Source organism: Trachypithecus francoisi, unplaced genomic scaffold, assembly GCF_009764315.1.
Source record: "Trachypithecus francoisi isolate TF-2019V2 unplaced genomic scaffold, Tfra_2.0 Lachesis_group17, whole genome shotgun sequence".
Lineage (NCBI taxonomy): Eukaryota > Metazoa > Chordata > Mammalia > Primates > Cercopithecidae > Trachypithecus > Trachypithecus francoisi.
Window position 1 is genome coordinate 70,886,717 of NW_022681462.1, and position 27,489 is coordinate 70,914,205.

Below are 27,489 nucleotides of genomic sequence, written 5' to 3' on the forward strand. Positions count from 1 at the left end.
CTGGTATTACAGGCATGAGCCACTACACCCAGCCAGAAAGAAACTTGAAATAAGCCTCCCATGCAGCTGCCTCTGGGGCATGAGCCAGGCCACAGCTGGCAAAGCCTGACAGGTCAGCAGTAATTTATCTCCAATATGGGTAAGACACAAGGATCTGAATAGGAAGCTAGGACTTCATATAACATGAGACCCACCGGCACTCATAGGTATGACAGTACAAATATATCACACGATACAGATTATTCTGTAATTATTCATGCTGTTTCCCTCCATTATGCTTTCCAGACAACTGAGTGCTGAGTATGTAGAATTGTAAGGTTAACAGGTTGACCTAAGCCTAGGCAAACTAGGAATCAGAGTTCACATTACCAATCCCAAAGAGCCTCCTAAATCCTCCTATAATTACAGGCATTAGTGTCGGAACAAGATCCAACCCATTGTCTTTTTAAGTGTTTTACTCACTAGGAAGCAAGCCAACAACAACCATGTTTGAATCAACGTCTTAAATTCTACCTGACCAGAGGGAAACAGACTCTTTGTAATGTAAGGATAATCTCACTAAGCAGATTGGCAAGGAGTTCAGTCCTTCTCCTCTTTTCTTTTTTGGGGAGGGAAAATCTTAAATATACCTTCGCAACTACAGCTAATATCGCATTATTATGTAAGGCAAGAAGGCCTTCAAGTGGGAGTGATGTATAGAAATATAAAAATACTAAGATATTCTGATTTTACCTTTTCACATACTGCTTCTTTAAAAAATAAATATTCACCTACATAACGAAACCCGGATACCAGTGCCTAGCTAGGAACCCTCTCTGGTCAGTTCTTTTCCCTCTGTAAAATGGAGATAAAAAACTACTCTCACACATCCACCACCTGCCTCTCACTTTCTGTTGACATAGAGAATTTCCTCAATTCCAAGATGTACTTGTTTCCTTATGTTTACATTTCAGAAATAGGAATGCATCTTACAATTGATATACATATATATATACACACACACACAAACAGAGAGAGAGAGAGAGAGAATATAGTGTTTGTACCAAAATGCTGTTATTACATAAAATGTTTTAGTGATGCAGGTTTTTTCTTGGCTGCTTAGCCAGCCAGAAACCTCTAAGACTGGCAACACCCCTGCCCAGGCCCTGGGCCCACTGCAGGAGGCACCCAGCCCACCCAGCTGCACTTCGCTTGCGCTCCCACCCAGATCCAGTGCTTGCGGCGGGATCCACACTCAGCCCGCAGCTGGGCCAGCCATGCCACAACCTGCTTCCACCTTGGGCAATGGTGTCTGGATGAGGGGAACATGGTGACACTCAAACAGGGATGTCAGCAACCCCAACCCGCAGAGGGGGTGTTACAGCATGCGAACAGCTCTTTTAGTCCCATTGCCCCACTCCAGCCTGCTGCTCCTGGGCTGGCCTGGCCCTGCCACTCCTTCCTTCATGTGGGGTGGCTGCCCTACACCAGTGGAGGGCAGGGGATACAGTATTACAGTTTTCTTCATACCCACCTTCAGGCTAAGGAGGACTACCTGCCTTAGGGCGGTAGACCACCCTCTTCGAGTCCCCTCTCTGCTGAGAGCTGTTCCATTGCTCAATAAAACCCTTCTTTGCCCTTCTCACTCTTCAGTTTACAGCATAACCTCATTCTTCTTGGATGCTGGACAAGAACTTGGGATCCTCCAAATGTGGGAACAAAAAAGACTGTAACACTGTGGCCCTCCACCTGCTGCTCGTGCCTGCAGCCACCCCCACACAATGGAAAGCAGCAGCCAGGCTGGGCCAGCCCTGGAGCCATGGGCCTGAGTAGGCAGGGGACTGAATGAGCTGTAACACAGGCAGGCTGAGGCACCAGGCCAAGCCGGGCCAGGCGGGGATGTGCCATCCTGTGTCACTAGAACCCAGGATATTTATTGCCCTTGTGGTCATAAAAATCTGTCTCTGCAAAAAATAAGATTTTTTTTTTTTTTTTTTTTTTCAGTGAAAAATTCCCATGACCTTGTTTCTCATAGCAGGTAAAGAAGCACCAAAGAGGCCGGGCGCGGTGGCTCAAGCCTGTAATCCCAGCACTTTGGGAGGCCGAGACGGGCGGATCACGAGGTCAGGAGATCGAGACCATCCTGGCTAACACGGTGAAACCCCGTCTCTACTAAAAACACAAAAAAAACTAGCCGGGCGAGATGGCGGGCGCCTGTAGTCCCAGCTACTCGGGAGGCTGAGGCAGGAGAATGGCGTAAACCCGGGAGGCGGAGTTTGCAGTGAGCTGAGATCCGGCCACTGCACTCCAGTCCGGGCAACAGAGCGAGACTCCGCCTCAAAAAAAAAAAAAAAAAAAAAAAGAAGCACCAAAGAATTCACTGGCACTAACAATTAAACCTGTGCCCTCTGAGATCTCATGGTAAGTGTCTTTCTGCCTGAACTTAGCTCTACTGCCTGCATTCCAATCCTAGCCCCTCCAAGGCCTGACTCTGCAACTGTAACCAGGAACCTCAGCTTTTAAAATATTTTTTAATCACTCAGTTTCTTTTCCTGCCCTCTTACCCCTTCATTCCCTCCCTCTCAAGACATTCTCCCCTGACAATGCATGTTTATCTAATTGTTTTCTTGGTTAAAAAATTCCAGAAGCTAATCTTGAAACAAACCAGATGCAGAGCCCCAACTGCAGAATCCTCGTGCTTAAGGGGAGTTGCAACATTTTCTCCACTACCTTTGGGCTGAAATCAAGATAATGCCAACCAGACCTCCAAACAGGCAATTACCCAAGATAGCCATTGAAACAAGACATACAGACCCTGCATCCTGTACCACTCCCACATGTCTGCCATGCATTTCCCCTTTAAAAAACCTATGGTCAATATTAAAATTTAAGGTGGTACTTTAGAACACTAGTTCACCATCTTCTCTGTTTGCTGGCTCTCTGAATAAAACCTGCTTTTTCTCCCACCAACCCTCACCTCTTGTCCTCTAGAAGTCACTTAGCCCCTGTGGCCTCAATTAACCTAACTGCAAAAGGTAGCAAAGCAACACCCGTTTCATAAGGCTGTTAGGAAATTACATCAAATCATTCCTGTAATCTTAGCAATTTGGAAGGGGATGTGGTACATGCAAGTACTCAATAATGTTAGCTATCCTTTTAACTGATACGTGAATGATGGTACAGCCAGGTAACTAAGCATAACTAGAAGTCATCTTCTTAACTGGTTAACATTGGTTAAGAGAAAGGTAAATACAGTGAAAAAAATTACCTTTGGAAAATGGAAGAAGGGTAAGAAGAAAGATGTGGGGAAGAGAATGGGAGAGAAATAAGAAATATATAGTCTATGTTTATAGATATTTGACGTATCAAGAGGCCAAAGCGTAAGTTTTGACCCAGATAATGTATCAGATAGGATATAGGCTAAACTGCTATAACTTTTGAGTAATTATAATTGTAATTGTTGAGACTCCAATAATTCAGTGGCTCAAACAAGATGAACAATTATGCTCTTTCACATACCGGTCAGAAGGAGGCTTGTTATACAGTGTAAGTCGTGGGAGGGTGTCTCTGTTTCTCAAGGCCATCTGGTGAGCCAGGTTTCCTCAGTGCTGCTTTCCTCTGAATTAGCAAATCTGACTTGCCAACACAGTATCTGCCTTCCAGGTATGGGGAAGGGACTAAAGAAGATTGGAGAGCCATCAACTTCCTGTTTTAGCCACAGGGCCACACCAAGCTGCTGGGAGATGGGAAGTATGAGCCAACTTATCCAAAGGAAAAAGACGGCTACAGAAAGACTCTACCCTAGGAAATGTGCCAGGGAGAAGCAACTTCCCCAGCATGCACATTAAGAGACACAATGACATAGTCTGACCTTCTGGGGGCGCTACACTAGAAAAGGGAAGAAAGCCTCAGATGGGCCTGCGTACAGCTTCCTAAACACACTGCACGTGCTCACTTCCCGAGGGTAAGGAGAGCAGCCCACTCTAAGGGAAGAATCATGGGAAAGGGGTGTGAGATACCAGAAGTGGGCCAGCCTGTGAAGGCCTAGCATCAAGGTTAAACATTGCACTTGCTCTTCAAGTCACCCACTTGGGTCTCTTCTAAGTGTACTTTCCTTTCTTTCCTGCTCTAAAGCTTTTAGTAAACTTCCACTCCTGCTCTGAAACTTGTGTCAGTCTCTTTTTCTGCCTTATACCCTCAGTCAGTTCTTTCCTCTGAGGAGGCAAGAATTGAGGTTGCTGCAGACCCATATGGGATAACTCAGATACATTTCCACTGTTAACAATTTTACATAAACTTTTAGAGATATATTATCATTAGCTCAGAGTAACACAACTAGTAAATGGTAGAGTCAAGGTTCAAACTCAAGTCTTTAGACTTGTAAATCTATTGAGCCAGTAAATGAGAGTGCCCGAGACTGCCCCCAAATTTGGTCTCTTTTCCACCCCACCAAATTACCTCACAATCCCATTGCTTCCTTTCACACCACATAGGATATGTGTAAAAATATATCAACCCAGGAGAGAAATGAGATTTCATTCTGTGAATTTCTAATAGAAAAAGTGCGTGCCTGATTCAATACCTATTTGTTAGATATTTAATATATATTTTCTTCTATTAGGATATCCCATTCTTACTTTCACTGGGCAGATTGCCTAAATGGTTATGTAATCAACCCTTGGGGTAATATTCCCTGATAATCAGCCTGTTTTGCACCTGTGGTTTAGCTTTTGCCAGGAGGATATGCAAAAGTTGAGGGAGGGTGGATGAGAATTAAATGATTTCTTTTTCATGTGCCTGGGAGGAGCCCTTTATTCCAGCCCCTGCCCAACTCCATTAAAAGCAATCACTCCCCCTGGACAGCCACAGAACAGGTTCATTTGCAGGGAGCTACCATGGCTGATAAATCCAAATTTATTGAGTACATTGATGAAGCTTTAGAAAAATCTAAAGAAACTGCACTTTCTCGCTTATTTTTCACCTACCAGGGGATTCCTTACCCCATCACCATGTGCACCTCAGAAACTTTCCAAGCGCTGGACACATTCGAAGCCAGACATGATGACGTCGTGCTAGCATCTTATCCAAAGTGTGGTAAGTAACAAGTCGTTTCCTACAAGCACACTTCTCATAGTGAGTAGGTTGGGGAAGGTGTAAGACAAAGGTGGGACGAAGGCGGTTCCTCATTGCAGGAATCTGACTGAGCGTCAGTGAGGAGGAGGGCCACCGTGGTTAAGTACGTAGGTTATATAATCAGTACATAGAATTGCTAGATTAAAAAACCCCAGTGTCTGAAGGAAGAGCTCTGTGCGGAAAGGCCATTATGGAGGATGGAGAGCGGAAGGGGATAGTTGACGGGCCTGGAAGGGAGTTGCATGAATGAGGGAAAGTTCAGTTGGCAAGGAGCAGTGACAGTAGCAGTGATTTTGTCTTGATTTCTGGCTGGACAAAAGCACAGCCACTTCTATACTTTACATGATGATTTCCATGTTACAAATTATTTTTCAGGATCAAATACTGCTCCGTCAGTTTCTCCAATCACTTTTACAAAGATCCTTCATCAATGGAAAATAAAACTTGAAGAATCTAAATTATCCTGCTTTCTACCATTTCCTTTTGATTCTTTTTACTGTTGTTTATTAAAGCTAACCTCATTTAATATGTTTTTTCTTAACTGATGCTGTGTTTTCATAAAATCAAAATTATAGATTCCTGTAGAAAATATGTATTAATTTAATGTAAAATAATATAAATAACTTATAATAAACTTTCTATAACATAACATTCTTCTATAAGAAACATATTCTAGATTCGAAATGAAGCATTGTCCCTTGTTAAAGGAGACATCTGAGAAATAAGTTGAATTTTATACTAATTATAGGTAAATGCTGTTTTCCATCAAACCATTATCTTTCCATAGTCCAAGTTATTTCAAACACAGAAGACCTAAATATACACATCAGGGAATGGTTGTAGATTTTAATTTTTATCATGTATATGCTAAAGTAACGTGCTTTTGTTACATCAAGACTCCGTAATGAGTTTTTATTCTCTGATTTTTCTGATAGGTTCAAACTGGATTCTCCATATTGTCCATGAATTAATATTTGCTGTTTCTAAAAAAAAGTATGAATATCCAGAATTCCCAGTTCTTGAATGTGGGGATTCAGATAAATATCAGGTTAGTACAAACAGCCTTTAACTTTACAGCAAATTATCATAGAAAGATTTCTTCCAGTTTGGGGATTCTTTAGTTTTCAGTTTAGAAAGTGCAATACTAATAATTATCACAATTTACTGTGTGCCTACCATATCCTCAGCACGGTTCAGGTATCATCTCATTTTTTGCAAAAGAACCTTATTACCATTTCACAAAAGATAGAACTGCTAGGGACTTGCCCAATGTCAAGGGACTAATAAATGATAGAGCCAAGATTTGAACCGGTTTTCTAGTTTGAGCTTTTAACAACTATACTGTATAGCCAGCCTGTTTTTTGTTCTTTTTATTTTAAGTAGGGGAAAAGTCAGCTGAGAAACCTCAGGAAATGAACAGAAAAGCCTCATCTCTGAAGACATGGACCTGTGCAGGATGGTAGTAGGAATCACCAGTCTTTTCCTAGTAAGGCATGATTTTTTTTTTTGAAATGGAGTCTCACTTCATTGCCCAGGCTGTAGTGCAGTGGTATGATCATGGCTCACTGCAGCCTTGACCTCCTGGGCTCAAGTGATCCTCCTGCTTCACCCTACTGAGTAGTTGGGACTACAGGCACATGCCAGTACACTGGCTAATTTTTTTAAATTTTTTTTGTAGAGACAGGGTTTCATTTCATTGCCAGGCTGGTAATGAACTCCTGGGCTCAAGTGATCCTCCCACTTTGGCCTCCCAAAGTGCTGAGATTATGGGCATGAGCCACCGCACCCAGTGATTTTTGATTTCCCTATCTCAGTTATGATTCGTGTGTGTGTAAGGGACGGGAAGAAATCAAGCATTAGCTAAGAGAATAAGCCACTGATGTGTGTGAAGGGGATAACAGGTCACCCTAGCTGTTATTACTTACCTTCCCAATACAACTAACTGGGACTTGGGTGTGAGATAGGATGCTCTACTCCCTGCCCAGGGAAGGCAAGAAAGGAGTGGGAGGAGGATCTGCCTCAGGACTTCAGTGCTTGGACAGAAAAAGGACATGGAAGACAGCCCCTCCCCACTCCTAGACACACCAGAATGCAGCTGGGAAGCGAAGGCTGTGTTCAAGGGGGAACCACAGTCTCAGTAAAACTTTCAGAAATGTTCACCACCAAGACTCCCAACAGGCAGACAGAACTCAGTTACTAAGCATAAAGCCACTAGATTGGGACTTAGGGAACAGCTTCTGGAAGGTGACTGAGACGGTGGCATGATGACAAATACAAATTTGAAAGTTGGAACCTAGGTGGAAGGAAGTCCATTTCCAAGGATTAGGCCAAAGTAGCACAAAAATACATGGTAAAGGAGATAGGTGTTCAGGGACTCAGAGGAGAGTGGTTTGGAGGTAAGTGCCGAGTCCTGGATCTGGTCGGCAAAAACAGACCAGAGAGGGTCATTTGGGCCAAAGCAAACCTGATGAAGGCTCAGCCAAGATGGGCCCAGGAACCTAGGATGGGCCAACAGGGGCAGTAAGAAGCTTTGTCCTAGGTAGGAAATAAGGAAAAGCCCCATAGACTTCCCCTGTCCAGGTCTTTGCCTAACTTTTTACTAAGGAGAGTGTTTAACATCACCTTTAGAAATGATGCCAACATTTATCCAGATTTCAATTTCTCTCTCTCTCTCTCTCTCTCTTTTTGAAATGGAGTCTCACTCTGTAACTCAGGATGGAGTGCAATGGTGCGATCTCCTCTCACTGCAACCTCCACCTTCTGGGTTCAAGCGATTCTCCTGCCTCAGCCTCCCGAGTAGCTGGGATTACAGTTGTGCACCACCATGCCTGGCTAATTTTTTGTATTTTTAGTAGAGACAGAGTTTCATCACATTGGACAGGCTACTCTCAAACTCCTGACCTCAAGTGATCCACCCCCCACAGCCTCCTAAAGTGCTGCGATTACAGGCGTGAGCCACCACGCTTGGCCAATATGCCCTTTATTTTTAAATGGAAATCAGTGAAATGAACTTCACTTGACAATTATTTGCTTTACAGAGAGCTTTTCTGGAATACATATTTTTCCTTAAATAAGGTATCTAGTCTTTGCTCACACTTGGGCTATATTATACATTTTAATGAACATAGTAGTATATATTATGTAGCTATCTAATTTTATTACAGTTGACTTCCATTTTTCCCTTGGGTGCTTTTCTAATCCTTTTAGTAACTTTACCATTTCTCATGTGTCTGTACATGATTTTTTGGCCATAAAGTTTCGTGGAAACCACACTCTATAACTTAATCTGAAAATAAACACCTGTGCAATTTTGCACAAAGTGCTTAAAACCTCAAAGCCTGTTCTTAATCTCTAAAATGGGGGTTATAATATCTACCTGAGAGGATTGTTGTGAATGAGTATGAAAATACTTCAAATGTTTAAAAGTACAGTTTGATGTGAATGAGATTTTACACTGCTAGTCACCACTTGGGCCCATACCATTGATTTAAAGTGTGTTTTATTTTTAAAATTTCATTTTTTGTCCCCTTGCTTGAGCTGAGATCTCCACTAAGTTTTTTTTTTTCTTTTTTTAGATAGAGTCTCACTGTGTCGCCCAGGCTGGAGTGCAGTGGCGCGATCTCAGCTCACTGCAACCTCCGCCTCCCGGGTTCAAGTGATTCTCCTGCCTCAGCCTCCTGAGTAGCTGGGACTACAGGCAAACGCCGCCACACCCAGCTAATTTTTTGTATTTTTAGTAGAGACGGGGTTTCACCATGTTGGTCAGGACGCCCGGCCTCCACTAAGTTTTTACAGAACAATTGGCTACAAACATCTGAATATCCTTTTATCACTTACAATGAGTAATTATATTGTAGCTGCAACCAAGCAGTGAGTGACCTCTACAGATGTGGGACTAAAAACTTGAAGCCTTACTTCCCTGCATAACATATACTAATGGTCTGATTGTAAGTGAAAACCCTTAATCCTGGCAGATTAAATAGATAATTTTATCTTCAAAATTATCTATAGAAATAGATTACAAAAAAAGAATCACCTTAGTCCATATACTGACAATATATTTCTCTCATAAAACATTTCTCAGACATTTAAGTAACTCTGCACTTTCAGGTTCTATTGAGATATTTTATTGCCTAGAGTTTTAGCTGGTTAAACAGAAATATTTAAATGTTAAAAATGGATTTGCAGGAACTGTGGAAAGATTTCATTATTTCTGTTAAAGACCTTGAATATAGAAGAGATCCAAATTAAATGAAAGTGTGTATTTCTTTTTTTTTTGGAGACGGAGTCCTGCTTTGTCGCCCAGGCTGGAGTGCAGTGGCACAATCTCGGCTCACTACAAGTTCTGCCTCCCGGGTTCACACCATTGTCCTGACTCAGCCTCCTGAGTAACTGGGACTACAGGTGCCCACCACCACGCCCGGCTAATTTTTTACGTTTTTAGTAGAGATGGGGTTTCACCGTGTTAGCCAGGATGGTCTCAATCTCCTGACCTCGTGATCCGCCCACCTCGGCCTCCCCAAAGTGCTGGGATTACCGGCGTGGGCCACTGTGCCTGGCTGAAAGTGTATATTTCAGATTATGAGCGGTCTTGAATAAAAGGGATTTGATACGATTGTGTAATTTTTTTTAAAATTACAAAAATGATTGGGAAATGGTAAGCAGGGTACAACAAAGAAATTCAAGAATATTTTAATTATTTGTTTATCTATGATTCTTCATTCCTCATCTCCACAAAGTAAGAAAACAGAAATAAAGAAAAATTGGCCAGGCGTGGTGGCTTACGCCTGTAATCCCAGCACTTTGGGAGGCTGAGGCGGGTGGATCCCCTGAGGTAAGGCGTTTCAGACCAGCCTGGCCAACATGGCGAAACCCTGTTCTACTAAAAATACAAAAATTAGCTGGTCATGGTGGTGGATACCTGTAATCCCAGCTACTCGGGAGGCTGAGAAAGGAGAATTGCTTGAACCTGGAAGGTGGAGGTTGCAGTGAGCTGAGATCGCACCGCTGCACTCCAGCCTGGGCGACAGAGTGAGACTCTGTTTCAAAAAAAAGAAAGAAAGAAAAATTGGAGGAGGAGGAGAAGATATAGTGACAGTAGTGCTGGAAACTGTCATTTAGATACCAAACCTAGGAGTGATTCAACACACACACACACACACACACGCACATTTTCACCTGTTTGTGTATATTTTTAAGAGAATGAAAGGCTTTCCATCACCAAGGATTTTGGCAACTCACCTCCACTATGACAAATTACCTGGGTCTATCTTCAAGAATAAAGCCAAGGTGAGTGTCCTTTCCTACTGATAATTCTTTGAAATTTCTGTGTATAGATATTAGTTTTTGGAAGTATAACATGAGTTTGTTCCTCCTCATAGAAGCTTAGTAAATGAAGTGTGACATTTAATTTTTTTGTTTCTTTCTTGACGTATATTTGCTATAGTTGCAGTCAAGTCAAATGCATTTTCAACAAGGATATAAAACATATGCATAGAATAAAATGTATTTTATAATCTGTTTTACAGTGAATAATTTTCCGAATCCCGCTAGAATATTTAGAGCGTTTCAAAAACACACACAAAAAATACAATCTAGTAAAATGAGAAAAAAAAATTGTTCCTTTGTTTCTTTCTGGTGAGCACTATTTACTTGAGAACTAAAACTATTTTTTCAAATATATTTAAAAATTTTATAGAGACAGCATCTCACTATGTTGCCCAGGCTGGCCTTGAACTCCTGGCCTTGGGAAATCCTTCTGCTACCAAGGCCTCCCAAAGTGGTGAGATGACAGGCATGAGCCACCATGCCTGGCTAAAACTATTTTATTTTTGAATTTCACATATAGTAACAAACTTCACAGCATGCATACAGAACTGTATGTGCTTTGGCTGTTCTTACCATTTGTTTAAAAATTTTTTTTATTAATCAGTATTGATATATTTCTTGTAATTACTAGTTTTTACCCAACTCTTTCTGTTTCCTCTCACCTGGTCTCCCCTCCATTCCTTATTTCTTGGTGCCTTTTTTCTGTCTCAGAAGAAAATGATTTGAATTAGTTACAATCAAGATTTAAACTCCCTGCAGGGTGTGGTGACTCATGCTTCTAATCCCAGCACTTTGAGAGACCAAGGTGGGCAAATCACTTGAAGTCAATAGTTTGAGACCAGCGTAGCCAACATGGTGAAACCCCATTTCTACAAAAACATTACTTTTAATGGCAAAAACCCCAATTACTTTTGCACCAACCTACTAAAAATAGCCAGGGGTGATAGCACGTGCCTGTAATCCCAGCTACTTGGGAGGCTGAGGTAGGAGAATCACTTGAATCCAAGAGATAGAGGTTGCAGTGAGCCAAAATCTCACCACTGCTCTCCAGCCTGGGTGGCAGAGCGAGACCTTGTCTGAAAAAAAAAAAAAAAAAAATTAAACTCCTGCTGAATGCTAGCAAGAATGGGAGACTAGTGAGATAAGAGCAAAGAAAGGCAAAAGAGGAAAACTGTTAAGATAACTACAGTTTCAATGGTAAGAGACAGGAGGGGAAGCAAAATAAGAAAGGAAGAGTAGGAAAGCAAACCTTAGGGAAGTGGAGGTTTACAATGAGCAGCTTTGTGGCCATGATACAAGAATCCTAGTAGCTTAAAATGGGAAAATATCTTAAAGGTCATCTGTGCTAATTTCCATCGAGTGTTTGAATTCCACTAAGCAGCTGGACCATGATTGAGCACCTCCAATGATAAAAGATCTCCGGTATCCCCTAAGCCAGCTTTGAATAGCGCTGTTAATCAGTTTTTCCTTGTATTGTGTATTTGTAAAGACTGAAATACCACTTTAACACATAATTTCCCCCGTTTAATGCAGTTAACACATTTTTCCTTAGAGTCTCCATAATAAACAGAGCTGAAGTAATTTATAAAGCGTTGGACTTGGGGCACGCAGGCTTTTGAACAGAGTTTCACATTTGTAAGAATACAAGAGCAAGTAGAGAGCAACAAGGACTGGATGCAGTGGCTCACGTCTGTAATCCCAGCACTTTGGGAGGCCGAGGCAGGAGGATCACTTGAGCCCAGGAGTTCAAGACCAGCCTGGGTAACATAGTGAGACCCCCGTCTCTATAAAAAATACAAAAATTAGCTGGGCATGGTGGTGCACTGCTGTGGTCCCAGCTACTTGGGAGGCTGAGGTGGAGGATTGCTTGAGCCCAGGAGGCAGAGGTTGCAGTAAGCGAGATCACATTACTGCACTCCAGCCTGGGTGACAGAGTCAGACCCAGTCTCAAAAACAACAACAAAAAACAAGAGCAACAGCAGGGAGGTAAGACGTTGATGTGTGGAATTTGTTCATACTCCAGCCAATTAGCCCTCAAGTTTAAATTTACGTCTTTGTAAACTTACGTCTTTGTAAACTTACAGATTGCTACTAGCCAGGCCAATTGAGTGGTAAAGCCTCAAATATAAAACCCTCAAATGACAAGAATCTACTATATTTGGACTGGCGGCAGGGATGAGTGTTACATCTAAGCACAAGACAAGACCCAGACCCATTGATCTCTACTCAATTTTATCCTGTTAGTGTTAAATTCTTCAGGCAGACAAGGTATTTTGATATCCTGACTCCCTCCCACTGTCATGTTATTTACAAATTTGGTAAATATAGCTTCTATATCTTTACCTAAATCATTAATTAAAATATTAACTATGACCCAGCCAAGATAGTGGAAGGGCTTATTAAAAACCTCCCAGCAGGTTTACATTAGTTAATTAACTATTTATACCCAGTCAGTTTGTTGTTGTTGTTGTTGTTGTTGTTGTTGTTGTTGTGATGGAGTCTTGCTCTGTTGCCCAGGATGCAGTGCAATGGCACGATCTCAGCAACCTCCGTCTCCTAGGTTCAATCAATTCTCCTGCCTCAGCCTCCTGAGTAGCTGGGACTACAGGTGCTCAACACTGCGCCTGGCTAATTTTTGTATTTTTAGTAGAGGCAGGGTTTTTCCATGTTGGCCAGGCTGGTCTTGAACTCGACCTCAAGTGATCCACCTGCCTCAGCCTCACAAAGTGCCGGGATAACAGGCGTAAGCCACCACGCCCAGCCGCCAGTGAGTTTCATATGCCTAACTGCTCCTGCTGCTGGCTTACATTCTTACTTTTTTTGTAGGAGAAAGCATAAGCTACTCCACCTACTAAACTAAAACTATGTTGATAAAATCCAGGTGTTAACTGACTTGTTGTTAGAGGATCCATGTTGCCTCGTTGGTTAGTTTCCTCCTTTACATGGCCCCAAATCTTGTTTTTAGTCAATTCTAGACTTCTCCCAAATGAAAGTGAATATCACAAATCTGCACTTTGCAAAATCCACATCTTTCCCCTTTCTGAAAGGGAAATGACTTCTGCCTGTTCTAGTTGTCTGGCCTCACATGTTTTCGGATTCCTTCGAATTCAGGAACATGCTGGATCATGTGTCCTCCAGTTTCCTCAGTTCTTGAAATGGAAGGCTTCAGGCCAGAAGGCTGAACTTGGAGCAGACGTGTGAGCCTCTACAACCTTTTAGTTCCCTGGGATTTCAGTTTGTTCTTTACAATGTTTATTTCATGCTACTCATCCAAAGGAACACTTTCCTCATCAGAGAAGACAGATACAGGAATTCAGACATTCTGTGTCATCTACTCACCCATGAACATCATACACGAAGAGTGGGCTTTGTCATTCTTTAATCTTCTCTCACCAACTCTAATACATTATTTTTGTCGTCCTTAACATTATTTGCAATTTTTATTTGGGGGTTTAAACTTTCAGGTCATACTTTTGTGATTATCCTAGTGAGCTTGGTCTTTTTTTTCCTTTTTACATCTTCCATGCATCTTGTTGCCTAAATTCATTAGCAAGAATCCTCTGCTACAATATCAATCTTTTTCTTCTTCTTTCTTTCTCTCCTTTCCCCAGATTTCCCCATCAGCCACCTCCTGTTCCTCAGTTTTCTACTGTCATTCTTTCTCTCTATATTAACACAATTATGTAATATACGAGTGGACATGATATTCCTCGCTCTGTCAATTTTCCAGATTTCAAAACATAGACCTAAATAAATTAACTCAGTTTTTGCTCCCTAGATATTGGTGATCTTTCGAAACCCCAAAGATACGGCAGTATCTTTTTTCCATTTCCATAACGATGTCCCCGATATTCCAAGCTATTGCTCTTGGGATGAATTCTTCAGACAGTTCATGAAAGGACAAGGTATGGCTGTTGGTAAAAGAATTCTTCTTACTTGAACAGATGACCACATAAATGTGAAAACCCAAATGTGTTTTAGGATAAAGGAAGAAGATTTAGGTAGATCTGGGAACCAAAAAGTTACATTTAAATGAACTGTTATAGCACCATTAGTTCTGTGCATCCCACAATTAAATGCATTGCTGTTTTAAAAACTAATTTGGGGCTGGGCGCGGTGGCTCACGCCTGTAATCCCAGCACTTTGGGAGGTCAAGGCAGGTGGATCACGAGGTCAGGAGATCAAGACCATCCTGGCTAACACAGTGAAACCCTGTCTCTACTAAAAATACAAAAAATTAGCCGGGCGTGGTGGCACACACCTGTAGTCCCAGCTACTCCGGAGGCTGAGGCAGGAAAATCGCTTGTACCCAGGAGGTAGAGGTTGCAGTGAGCTGAGATGGTGCCACTGCACTCCAGCTTGGCAGAGCGAGACTCCATCTCAAAACAAAAAACAAAACAAAACAAAAAAAGCAAACTAATTTGGACAAGTCATATGTTGACTATGAGTACAGACTGACCAAAGAGAGCTTTAACAGAGAGTGATGTAGAAGACCATTTGTAGTTAACTTCCTTGTCACTATATAACATTGATAAAAACCATGACACATGACACATGACACTGAGCTACTGTACCTAAGCTACTTCTTTGCTAGAAAGAAAATAAGTTTTTGTAAGAAATAAGTTTTTGTTAAACGTGTTGATATTTTGTCTCTGGTTTATTGATAACTACAAGTGTCTACTAATGCTCCAGGTGCTAAAGTAGGGGTTGTCTATGCATTACTTTATTTAAGATTTACAACAAACTATGAGTAAGGTGGTATTAGCTCCATTGTACAGATGAGGAAACTAATCAAAATATAAATCAGACGGGTACAATAGCTCACGTCCATAGTTCCAGCACTTTGGGAGGCCGAGGTGGGTGGATGACTTGAGGTTAGGAGTTTGAGATCAGTCTGGGCAACATGGCAAAACCCCGTCTCTACTAAAAATACAAAAATTAGCCAGGTGTGGAGGTGCATACCTGTAATCCCAGCTACTCAGGAGGCTGAGGCAGAAGAATTGCTTGAACCCAGGAGGCGCAGGTTGCGGTGAGCCGAGATTGATCAACTACACTCCAGCATGGGTGACAGAGCAAAACTTCAACACAAAAAATAAAATAAAATAAAATAAAATAAAAAATAAAGAAATAAAAATACAAAATTAGCCAGGTGGAGTGGCTAATGCCTGTAATTTCAGCTACTTGGGAGGCTGATGCAGGAGAACCATTTGAATCCAGGAGGCAGAGGTTGCAGTGAGCAGATAAGGCACCATTGCACTCCAGCCTGGGCAACAAGAGTGAAACTCCATCTCAGAAAAAAAAAGTTAAATCACTTGCCAATGCTTATAAGTAGCAGTGACTCTATATCCATGAGTATAGTGGCCAGAGACCAGTAACTGATTCCTTTTATTAGTGGCTTCTTTGAGTCTCTACAGTGTAATAAACTGGATATTAAAACCCAATGACCCTAGAGGAGAAGCTGTTGTCAGTTCACTCTAAGAGGACTGCTTTTTAAAATTATTTTTGTTGTATATATTTAAGGTGTACAACATGATATTTCACCACATACATAATGAAATGATTAATACAATCAAGCAAATTAACATCTCCATCATGTCACACAATTACCTTTTTTGTGTTTAGTAAGAACACCTAAAATCTACTCTTTTAACAAATATTATATGGTATAAAATCATTAACTGTCATTAACTGTCATCCTCATGCTGTACATTAGATCTCAAGATACTCATAACTGAATCATTCATAACTACGTAACAAGTTTGTACCTTTTGACTTATGTCTTCCCATTTCCTGCCCTTCTCCACCCCTGTAACCACCATCCTACTCTCTATTATGTATCTGACTTTGTAAAGATTCCACATACAAGTGAGATCACGGTGTATTCTTCTTCTCTTTTTTTCTTTTCTTTTCTTTCTTTTTTTTTTTTGAGACAAGGTTTCACTCTGTCACCTAGGCTGGAGTGCAGCAGCACGGCTCACTGCAGCCTTGACCTCCTGGGCTCACGTGGTCTTCAGCCTCCTAAGTAGCTGGGATGACAGGCACGTACCACCATGACCAGCTGATTTTTTTTTTCTTTTTGTAGAGATGGAGCCTCACTATATTTCCCAGGCTCCGTATTTTTCTTTTTGTGTCTAGCTTATTTTGGTTAACATAATGTCCTCCCTCCATGTTGTTGCAAATGATGATGAGAAACTTGTCATCAGTGGGACCATCTATTTTAGGGAGTCTCTGTTTCCCTGTCCATCCTTGGAGAGATTTGTTTTTCTCATTTAACAGGAAGTCTGAAGGTAGGTGGCTGGTTCCTGGGATCACTGGCCTGCACCTCTGATATTCCCTTGGCCTCTCTCTCACACTTTTTGCAGTAGACCCTGAAATTGGCTACTATCCTTCCAATCATCACCTTTCAGTCATGAAGAAGGAGGAAGGATAGCAGTAGCCAAATGTGTTCCTTAGCTCCACACAGCAATAGTTTTGCCAGAAACCTTCCAGCAGACTCTTGCTTGTGTCTCACTGGGCGGAACCATTTCATGTGGCCACTTACAGCTCTGAGGAAGGCAGGAAATCAAGAAACAGAATTGTCATGACCAGCTTAGACCCAAATAATCAGGGTTTGATTAGCAACAAAAAAGAGGATGTATTGGATGTTGTGTGGACAGCTTACAGTATTTGTGACAGCAAATAAAACACATAGAAACTGCCTGGCTCAAAGCAAGGGCTTCATGATAACAATGATCGTGATAATAATTATATTATTAATAATAGTAATGATAATAATAGTAATGGCTATTGAGGCCGGGTGGGGTGGCTCACACCTGTAATCCCAGCACTTTGGGAGGCCGAGGCAGGTGATCACCTGAGGTCAGGAGTTCGAGACCAGCCTGACCAATATGGTGAAACCCTATCTCTACCAAAAATACAAAAGTTAGCCAGGCATGGTGGCGTGTGTCTGTAGTCCCAGCTACTCAGGAGACTGAGACGGGAGAATTGCTTGAACCCAGGAGGCAGAAGGTGCAGTGAGCCGACATCACACCACTGCACTCCAGCCTGGGTGACACAGCAAGACTCCATCTCAAAAAAAAAAAAAGAAAAGGCTATTGAGTGTTATAGTGAAGCAGGCACTGTTTTTAGCATTTGACATGTGTTAATTCATTTAAATCTCATAATGCCCCATTTTACAGATGAGGAATCTAAGGTACAAGGAGTTTTAGGAGTTGCTCAAAGTCACACAGCTAGTAAACAGCACAGCTGATCCGTGTCTACATCCGCACTGTCCAATGTGGTAGCCACTAACCATATGTGACAACTGAGGACTTGAAATGGGACTGGTGCTAAATAACTAAATTTTTCATTTTAAAAAATTTGAATTAATTCAAAATTTTTAATGGATATACAATTCAGTTACTGGAAAACTTTTTTTTTTTTTTTTTTGGACATGGAGTCTCACTCTATTGCTCAGGCTAGAGTGCAGTGGCACAATCTCGGCTCACTGCAACCTCTGCCTCCCAGGTTCAAGCAATTCTCCTGCCTCAGCCTCCCGAGTAGCTGGGATTACAGGTGCAGGCCGCCAAGCCCAGCTATTTTTTTGTATTTTAGTAGAGACAGCGTTTCATCATGTCGCCCAGGCTAGTCTCCAACTCCAGAGCTCAGGCAATCCACCCGCCTTGACCTCCCAAAGAGCTGGAATTACAGGCGTGACCCACCATGCCTGGCCTACTGGAAAACTTTTAAGTAAGTGTAATAAGTTGGGTATGTAAATATACTTTTTAAACTGTAAGTTTTATTAAATCTAAACATACATCAAGTATTTTCAATAAAAATTTAGCATCCAAATTGAGATTCTCAGTATATGTCTCATACTCAATGGCTTTTGAAGATTTAGAATATTAAAAGACTGTAAAGCGGCCGAGCACGGTGGCTCAAGCCTGTAATCCCAGCACTTTGGGAGGCTGAGACGGGCGGATCACAAGGTCAGGAGATTGAGACCATCCTGGCTAACACGGTGAAACCCTGTATCTACTAAAAAAATACAAAAAACTAGCCGGGCGAGGTGGCGGGCGCCTGTAGTCCCAGCTACTCAGGAGGCTGAGTCAGGAGAATGGCATAAACCCGCGAGGCGGAGCTTGCAGTGAGCTGAGATCCAGCCACTGCACTCCAGCCTGGGCGACAGAGCAAGACTCCTTATCAAAAAAAAAAAAAAAAAAAGAATGTAATGCTTCACTCATAAATTTTTGTTGATTACATGATGGAATAATATTTTTGATAAATTGGGTTAAGTGGAGTAAAACATTAAAATTAATGTCATTTGTTTTTTTAAAATTACATATATGGCTAGCATTACATTTTTATTGAACAATGACGGCCTAGAAAATGTCTTTTTCATCATTTCTTTCTGGCATTATCTCTCTAGGGTTTCATGTGTCATTCACTATTTCTGAATTTTTTTTATCCACCTAAATATTCATGAATGTCTTGTAGTTTTTATAAATCATTTTGTAATTTGCTTAATTTTGTGTTATTTATGAAAAACTTTCCAAAAGATAAGAAAATAAATAGAAATTTAGACAATGGGACTGATTTCTGTCACCTTTTGGTGGTAGGCATTTATAATAACATAAACATATCTCGAGCATATACACATATGTATAGTTTATATTTTATAGCATAAATTAACTATCATTTTAACCTCTATTATTCAACATTTCTTAAAGTCTTCCCTACTGTGTTTTTAGTTTCTTGGGGAAGCTATTTTGATTTTGCAATCAGTTGGAACAAACATCTTGATGGCGACAATGTTAAGTTTGTATTGTATGAAGACCTGAAAGAGGTGAGATTATTATTGATATTTTAGAGCAAAACTTCTTGTAAACTACAACATAGAGCACTTACTTATAATGTCTGATTGTGTGAACAAATATGGTGTTCAATTTTTTAAAATATTCCAGATATATGGTACAGTGCTAGAAAAGAAAACTCAAACCATGCATACATGCTTAGGTTGTTTATTTAACAGAAATAAAATAATGCTTAGCAACTTATTACTAAAAGTGACTGCTTTATTTTCCCTTTATGATGGATAGCTCAAATTCGTAATAAAAAAAACAACAACAACAAATAGGTAGGTCTCAGTAGATTTAATTGAACATAAATTTTATTGTGAAAATTTTTCCAGTCAAGTTATTTTTTAAAAATTGTTTATTGATGTAACAAGTATCTAGTAAGTGATTGCTCACCAATTAGGCCCTGGTGATACATCAATGAACAGACCAAAGATCACTGCCCTGTAGTAACTTACATGCCAGTTGGAGAAGGTGGAAAGAAAGAATGATACATAATAAACACAATAATTTTTAAAATGTATATAGTATGTGAGAAAAAAAGAAACAGCATATCTAGTGAAGGAAAATTAAAAATACTGGGGTACAAGGCATGGGGAAGGATTGGACACATTCCAGTGTAAAATATGGTGCTCAGGCTGGTATGGTGGCTCATACCTACAATCCCACCACTTTGGGAGGCCGAGGCAGGGGGATCACTTCAGACCAGGAGTTCGAGACCACCCTGGGCACATTTTAAAAAATTAGGCATGCACCTGTAGTACCAGCTACTCAGGAAGCTGAGACAGGAGGATCACTTGAGCCTAGGAGGTGGAGGCTGCAGTGAGCCATGATTAGACTACCACACTCCAGCCTGGGTGACAGAGTGAGATCCTGTATCACAAAACAAAAAAAAAGGAACAGGAAAGTTAGGAGAGAATTTATTGAGAGGATGTGATTTGAGCAAAGATCTGAAGGAAGTGGGGGAGTGAGCCAAGTAGGTAATTGGAGGAGAGCATTTCTGGCAGAGGGAATCAACTGGAGCAAAAGCTGGGATAGACCTGGTGAGATTAAGAGACAGCAGATGTGCCTGGGTCAGCAGAAATAAACCAGGGCTGAACAGCCAATGAGGACAGAGTCAAGGAGGTAGGATGGAATATAAGGGATAGAATGGCAAGCCGCTGACTCTGGCTTTCACTTTGAGGAAAGTGGGAAGCCATTGTGGGATCTGAACAGAGGAGTGATTGGAGCAGATGTGTTTTTAACAAGATCATTCTGGCTAGTGGGAATGAACTGAGGCAAAGCAAATGCTGGGAGGGCTGTAAAGAGGGCACTGCAATAGTCGAGGCAAAGGAAGATGGTGGCTCAGGCCAAGAAGGGGCCATGCGGGACATGAGAAGAGGTTGCATTCTGGATATATGTTGAAGGGAGGGCCAACAGTATTTGCTGCTGAATTGGATGGAGGGGAGAGTGGCAAAAGAAGGAGAGAAGTCAAGTAAGCCTCCAATTTTATTGGCCTGGCCAATAATATTGAGGGCTGAGTTGCCATCAATTGAGTAGGAGATGGCAGCAGGTGAATGACTGTCAGGGAGATCAGAGGTTTGGTTTTGGACACATTAAATGTGAGATATTTATTAGTCATCCTAATTGAGAGGTCAAGTAGGCAGTTGGGCATACAAGCCTTGCAAGTGCAGAGAGTTCTGGGCTGTAGATTAAGTTTGGGCATCGCTGACACCTGGATGTGCTTTAAAGCCGTGGAAATATATACCTGGGTATATAGATAGAGAAGATGACCAAGAACTGAGTCTCGGAGCCCACCAATTTAAAGAGTTTGGGGAAAAAAGGAGGAATCAGCAAAGGAGACCAGGAAGAGGGAAGGGCTATGAGGTAGGAAGGAAAGCAGAGTGCAGTGGAGAAAGCATGTTAAAGAGAAGGGAGTATCAAGTGCTCCTTAACTTAATTGAGTTTCTAATACCAGTCTTCCATTACATTCTTATACAAAGAAAATGTGGTTTAGGCCAGGCGTGGTGGCTCACGCCTGTAATCCCAACACTTTGAGAGGCCGAGGCAGATGGATCACCTGAGGTCGGGAGTTTGAGACAAGCCTGACCAACACAGTGAAACCCCGTCTCTACTGAAAATACAAAAATTAGCTGGGTGTGGTGGTGCACGCCTGTAATCCCAACTACTCAGGAGGCTGAGGCAGAAGACTCACTTGAACCCAGGAGGTACAGGTTTCAGTGAGCTGATATTGCACCATTGCACTCCAGCCTGGACCGTGGAGCAAGACTCTGTCTCAAAAACAAAAAACAAAACAAAACAAAAAACAAACAAACAAAAATGTATGGTTTAGGCCAGGCACAGTGGCTCACGCCTGTAATCCCAGCACTTTGGGAGGCCAAGGTGGGTGAATCACCTGACGTCAGGAGTTCGAGACCAGCCTGGCCAACATGGTGAAACCCTGATTCTACTAAAAATACAAAAATTAGCCCGATATGGTGGCATGCACCTGTAATTCCAGCTACTCAGGAGGCTGAGGCAGGAGAATTGCTGGAACCCTGGAGGTGGAGGTTGCAGTGAGCCAAGATCGTGCCACTGTGCTCCACCCTGGGCAACAAGAGAGAAACTCGGTCTCAAAAAAAAAAAAAAAAAAGTAATTGAATCTACCCTTTCTGTTTATAGGATGCATGTTTATAATATGAAAGAACATATTCATTCTAGTTTAGAATAATGTTTCTGAAACTTGTGCACCATAGAATACAAGTGTTGCCACAGCTGTTAAAAATTATTTCTTGAGGTTTGGGAGGAGGTTATTTAAATAGATTTAGGAACTGCTGTATTCTATAGCCCGCTCTCTTGGAGATTCACATTGTGCACTGGTCTATTAAAGACTCTGAGAGCAGCCTGGGCAACATGGCGAAACCCTGTCTCTACAAAAATACAAGAATTAGCCAGACGTGGTCGCACACACCTGTTGTTCCAGCTAGTCAGAAGGCTGAGGTGTGAGGATTGCTGGAGCCCGGGAAGTCGAGGCTGCAGTGAACCGTGATGGTGCCCTTGCACCGCTCTAGCCTGGGCAGCAGAGCAAGACTCTTTCTAAAAAAAAAGAAAATTTCTTCAAGTTTTTATGATTCTAAAAATTAGACTTTCTTAATGGAATTAAACATTAACTATAAATAGAATTCAGAAAAAAAGAGAATTCAAATGAGCACATAGGAATACATTGATTTCCTCAGCTGGTCTAGGTTGGTGCTTTTTAATGCAATGATATCATCCTAGATAAAATTATAACCTGTGAATTAATGTTACTGTCATTATTTACATGCTAAAAACTAATATCTGGTAAGTTCAACAAGAGTCATAAATTGAAACTACAAAGTATAATCAATACAGAGTATCTTACAGAGATATCTCAATATTGATATAAGAAGAAGAAAGTACTCAAAGTTTAAAGGGTGGGGTATAAGATGAACTAGGGAGTTAGGCTTAATAACTTCGATGACTAAAAAGTCTGTCTTAGTGCAGAGAACAATTCCCATAGGAAGAAGTTTATCTTTTTTTTTTTTTTTTTTTTGAGACGGAGTCTCGCTCTGTCGCCCGAGCTGGAGTGCAGTGGCCGGATCTCAGCTCACTGCAAGTTCCACCTCCCGGGTTTACGTCATTCTCCTGCCTCAGCCTCCCGAGTAGCTGGGACTACAGGCGCCCGCCACCTCACCCGGCTAGTTTTTTGTATTTTTTAGTAGAGACGGGGTTTCACCATGTTAGCCAGGATGGTCTCAATCTCCTGACCTCGTGATCCACCCGTCTCGGCCTCCCAAAGTACTGGCATTACAGGCTTGAGCCACCGCGGCCGGCCAGAAGTTTATCTTTAAGAATTTTTTTTTTTTTTTTTTTTTTTTTACAGAATCTGGCTGCTGGAATAAAACAGATTGCTGAGTTCTTGGGATTCTTTCTAACTGGGGAACAAATTCAAACTATCTCAGTCCAGAGCACCTTCCAAGCAATGCGTGCAAAGTCTCAGGACACACACGGTGCTGTCGGCCCATTCCTTTTCCGCAAAGGTAAAGTTGCCCTGGTTTCTGAGATTGTATCAGTTAGGGACTGACTATGCACACAACAGGTAATCCAAATAACTTTATCTTAAATAGGATAGGGTTTTATTTTTCTCTGCCTCAATAAGAGGTCTGGGCATAGGCTCTCCAGAGCTGTAACTGGCAGCCCCATACCATCTTTTTTTATTTATTTCTTTGTTTTGAGATGGAGTCTCGCTCTGTCGCCCAGGCTGGAGTGCAGTGGCTCGATCTTGGCTAACTGCGACCTCCGTCTCCCGGATTCAAGCGATTCTCCTACCTCAGCCTCCCGAGTAGCTGGCACTAACAGGCGCCCGCCACCGCACCCAGTTAATTTTTTTTGTATTTTTAGTAAAAACGGGATTTTACCATGTTGGCCAGGATGGTCTTGATCTGACCTTGTGATTCGCCTGCCTTAGGCCTCCCAAAGTGCTGGGATTACAGGCATGAGCCACCGTGCCTGGCTGCCCCATACCGTCTTTCAGGATCCTTTCTGTGGTTGAGAGTCCTTTCTGATGATGACCTTCTGAAAACAAGATAGCAGCTGAAGTTCAACTATTATGTTCAAATTCAGATAGGAGAAAGTGAGTGGGCAAGGAGCAGAATCGTATTAGTTGAGCAAGCCCCCTTTAAATAACTTTTCTGGAAGCCCCATCAGTGACTTTTTTTTTTTTTTTTTTTGAGACAGAATCTTGCTGTGTTGCCCAGGCTGGAATGCAGTGGCACAATCTTGGCTCACTACAACGTCTGCCTCCTGGGTTCACGAGATTCTTGTGTGCACTGTCATGCCTGGCTAATTTTTTTGTATTTTTAGTAGAGACGGGGTTTTGCCATATTGGCCAGGCTGGTCTCAAACTCCTCTCCCAAAGTGCTGGATTACAGGTGTGAGCCACCGCACCTGGCCAGTGACTCCTTTCTTTCTCTCTCTCTTTTTCTTTTTTTTCCGAGACAGAGTCTTGCTCTGTCACCCAGGCTGAAGTGCAGTAGCGCAACCTCAGCTCATGGCAACCTCCGCCTCCCAGGTTCAATTGATTCTCCTGCCTCAGCCTCCTGAGTAGCTGGGATTATAGCCACCCATTACCATGCCCAGATAATTATTGTATTTTTAGTAGAGATGGCGTTTCACCATGTTGGGCAGGCTGGTCTCGAACTCCTGACCTCAGGTGATCCACCCATCTTGGCCTCCCAATGTGCTGGGATTACAGGTGTGAGCCACCATGCCTGGCCAATGACGTCTTACATTTCATTGGCCACTTTCCTTGCAGTGGTGGCTGGGAAATGTGACTTTTTTAAGCCAGGCGTATTACTACACAGTTAAAATAAGGGTTTTGTCAATAAGGAAGAGGAAGAAAATGACTATGGGAGAGGCAATTAGCTCTCTCTGACATGGATGATATTTACTATATTTCATTAAAGTATTCTAAGTTCTTGTGGAAATGTGTGACAATATAGCTTAAGGATTGCCAGTGTTATTTTTCATTGAGTATATGATGAAATAATGAGATGTAGAGGTAGCACATATACCAGCAAGGACAACAACAGCTAACAGCAGGCATCTATCATATATTAAACATTTTGTTGGGCTTAAATTTTATTGTAAAAAACACTGAAGTTCTGAGGCTGGGCACAGTGGCTCATGCCTGTAATCCCAGCACTTTGGGAGGCCGAGGTGGGTGGATCATGAGGTCAGGAGTTCAAGACCAGCCTGGCCAACATAGTGAAATATGGAACTTACAACTTCAACCTAAATGATCAAAAGGTCATTAAGAAAAAAGTAACTTTCTTTACTGGTAACAGCCAATAAGAACAAACATCCCAAACTCAGGCAAAATAATACATTTTTGCAAAATTATCAGTATCTGAGGTCTTAACGAAAACTTGCTATAAAATGTTAACTTTCAAAGGGTATTTAAAGTCTTTAAGAGACTTTAGAGAGAAAAATATCATTTCTCAAAAAGTGGAATTTTAAGTTCTAGGTGTTTGGAGAGGAGTAAGGTTAAGGGATCGTTGAGGCTGATGGGCTCCCCCTAGTGATGTAAAGAAAACATGTTACCTCCCACACCACAGATTGTGGAGTCACAATGGATATTGTTAACTTTACCACAGAAATCACGTTAGGTTTTAAGAGTGTAAAACTTTTGACTGGGCGCAGTAGCTCACGCCTGTAATGCCAGCACTTTGGGAGGCCGAGGCGGGCGGATCACCTGAGGCCAGGAGTTCGAGACAAGCCTGGCCAACATAGCAAAACCCCATCTCTACTAAAAATACAAAATTAGCCGGGTGTGGTGGCGGGTGCCTGTAATCCCAGCTACTTAGTAGGCTAAGGCAGGGAGAATTGCTTGAACCCAGAAGGCAGAGGTTGCAGTGAGCCGAGATCGCATCAGGGCGCTCCAGCCTGGGCAACAGAGCGAGACACCATCTGAAAAAACTAAACAAAGAGTGTAAAACTTTTTCCATGTGTCCATTTTAACATATCAGAGTGAAATATTGCACTGAAAATGGTAAAAGCATGAAGAAATATTCTAACAGATATCTGGGTCTACTGTTTTTTGTGTGTTGTAGGTGAAGTTGGTGATTGGAAAAACTTGTTCAGTGAAACTCAGAACCAGGAAATGGATGAAAAATTCAAAGAGTGCTTAGCAGGCACCTCCCTCGGAGCAAAGTTGAAGTATGAATCATATTGCTAGGGTTGATTCCAGTTAATTCAGCAGGCCTAGATTTATTTTCCTTAATAATAATTAAGTTTAAATAATTAAATAACTCAATCAAATAATCAAATAATGATAATTAAACAATATTGAAATCTAAATAAAACAAAACAAAATAATAATACAATTTAATAATAATGGTAACATCAGAAATTTTTGAGCACAAATAAAAGTTTGTTAACTTTTTCAAGAAAGGGTATTTTAGCTATCTCAAAGGGACTCTATTATTAATACATTGCACTGGAGTTTTAACTTATTTTGTGCTCTAGGTTCACGTAAGAGGGTAAACAGATACTATCAGATACATACCTAGAGCTGTGTTTGGCCATAGATGACACAGGCCTCCAAATGATGCGCAATTTTCTGTACTTTCGTCATAATATAACTCCTTTCTTACTATGCATCAAAACACTTGGGGTGGCTATCTCAGACTTAATGTTGGGGAAGAGTTAATTCCAACTCTGCAATAAATTCCATTCTAATTTGGTTCAAGAAAAATGCATTGCTCATCTGCTCCATGTATGCCATTGCAGTAGGCCTTAGGAAGGCCCCTTCTCAAGGGACCTTATATTTCTACTTAATATGATCTTTAATTCAAAGCTAAAGGTAAGAGATTGTGTTATTTTACCATAAAGACTTTTTCTTTTTCTTCTCTTTTTTTTTTTTTTTTTTTTGAGACAAAGTCTCACTCTGTCACCCAGGATGGGGTGCAGTGGCACAATCTCGGCTCACTGCAACCTCCACCTCTCAGGTTCAAACAATTATCCTGCCTCAACCTCCTGAGTGGCTGGGATTACAGGCACGCACCACCACGCCCGGCTAGGTTTTGTATTTTTAGTAGAGGCAGGGTTTCCCCCATATTGGCCAGGATGGTCTTGAACTCCTGACCTCAGGTGATCCAGTTGCTTTGGCCTCCCAAAGTGTTGGGATTACAGACATGAGCCATGATGCCTGGCCCATCAAGACTTTTTCTACCGCAGAGCCTCAAGTAGTCATGTGGAACCAACAAGAGAAGACAGAAAATGTTCTAGAAAGAAAGAATACTGGCTGGGCGAGGTGGCTAATGCCTGTATCCCAGCACTTTGAGAGGCTGAGGCAGGCAGATCACTTGAGGTCAAGAGTTCAAGACCAGCCTGGCCAACATGGGGAAACCTCATCTCTACTAAAAATGCAAAAATTAGCAGGGTGTGGTGGTGTGCACCTGTAATTCCAGTTACTGGGGAGACTGAGGCAGGAAAATTGTTTAAACCCCGGAGGCAGAAGTTGCAGTGAGCTGAGATCATGCCACTGCACTCCAGCCTGGGCAACAGAGCGAGACTTTGTCAAAAAAAAAAAAAAGGAAGGAGGAAAGGAAGGAAGGAAGGAAGGAATAAAGGAAGGAGAGAAAAGAAAAGAAAAGAAAAGAAGGGAGAAAGGAAGGAAGCAAAGAGAGAGAGAGAAAGAAAGAAAGAAAGAGAG

General features: G+C 41.7%; 1 protein-coding gene across 2 annotated transcripts; it reads left to right on the forward strand.

The window, feature by feature from the left end:
• Positions 1-2,080: 2,080 nt before the first annotated feature.
• On the forward strand, positions 2,081-26,010 carry SULT6B1 (sulfotransferase family 6B member 1). Of its 2 annotated transcripts, XM_033176019.1 has the most exons (8): positions 2,081-2,134; positions 4,968-5,073; positions 6,048-6,160; positions 10,312-10,401; positions 14,219-14,345; positions 19,170-19,264; positions 23,158-23,314; positions 25,886-26,010. In XM_033176019.1, exons 2-8 carry the CDS (start codon positions 4,989-4,991, stop codon positions 26,008-26,010), a joined length of 792 nt encoding a protein of 263 aa, XP_033031910.1. In that variant the 5' UTR covers positions 2,081-2,134; positions 4,968-4,988. The 2 variants fall into 2 exon arrangements, with proteins under 2 accessions (XP_033031910.1, XP_033031908.1); XM_033176017.1 differs by lacking the exon at positions 2,081-2,134 and having other exon boundaries at positions 4,875-5,073.
• The last annotated feature ends 1,479 nt before the right edge of the window (positions 26,011-27,489 follow it).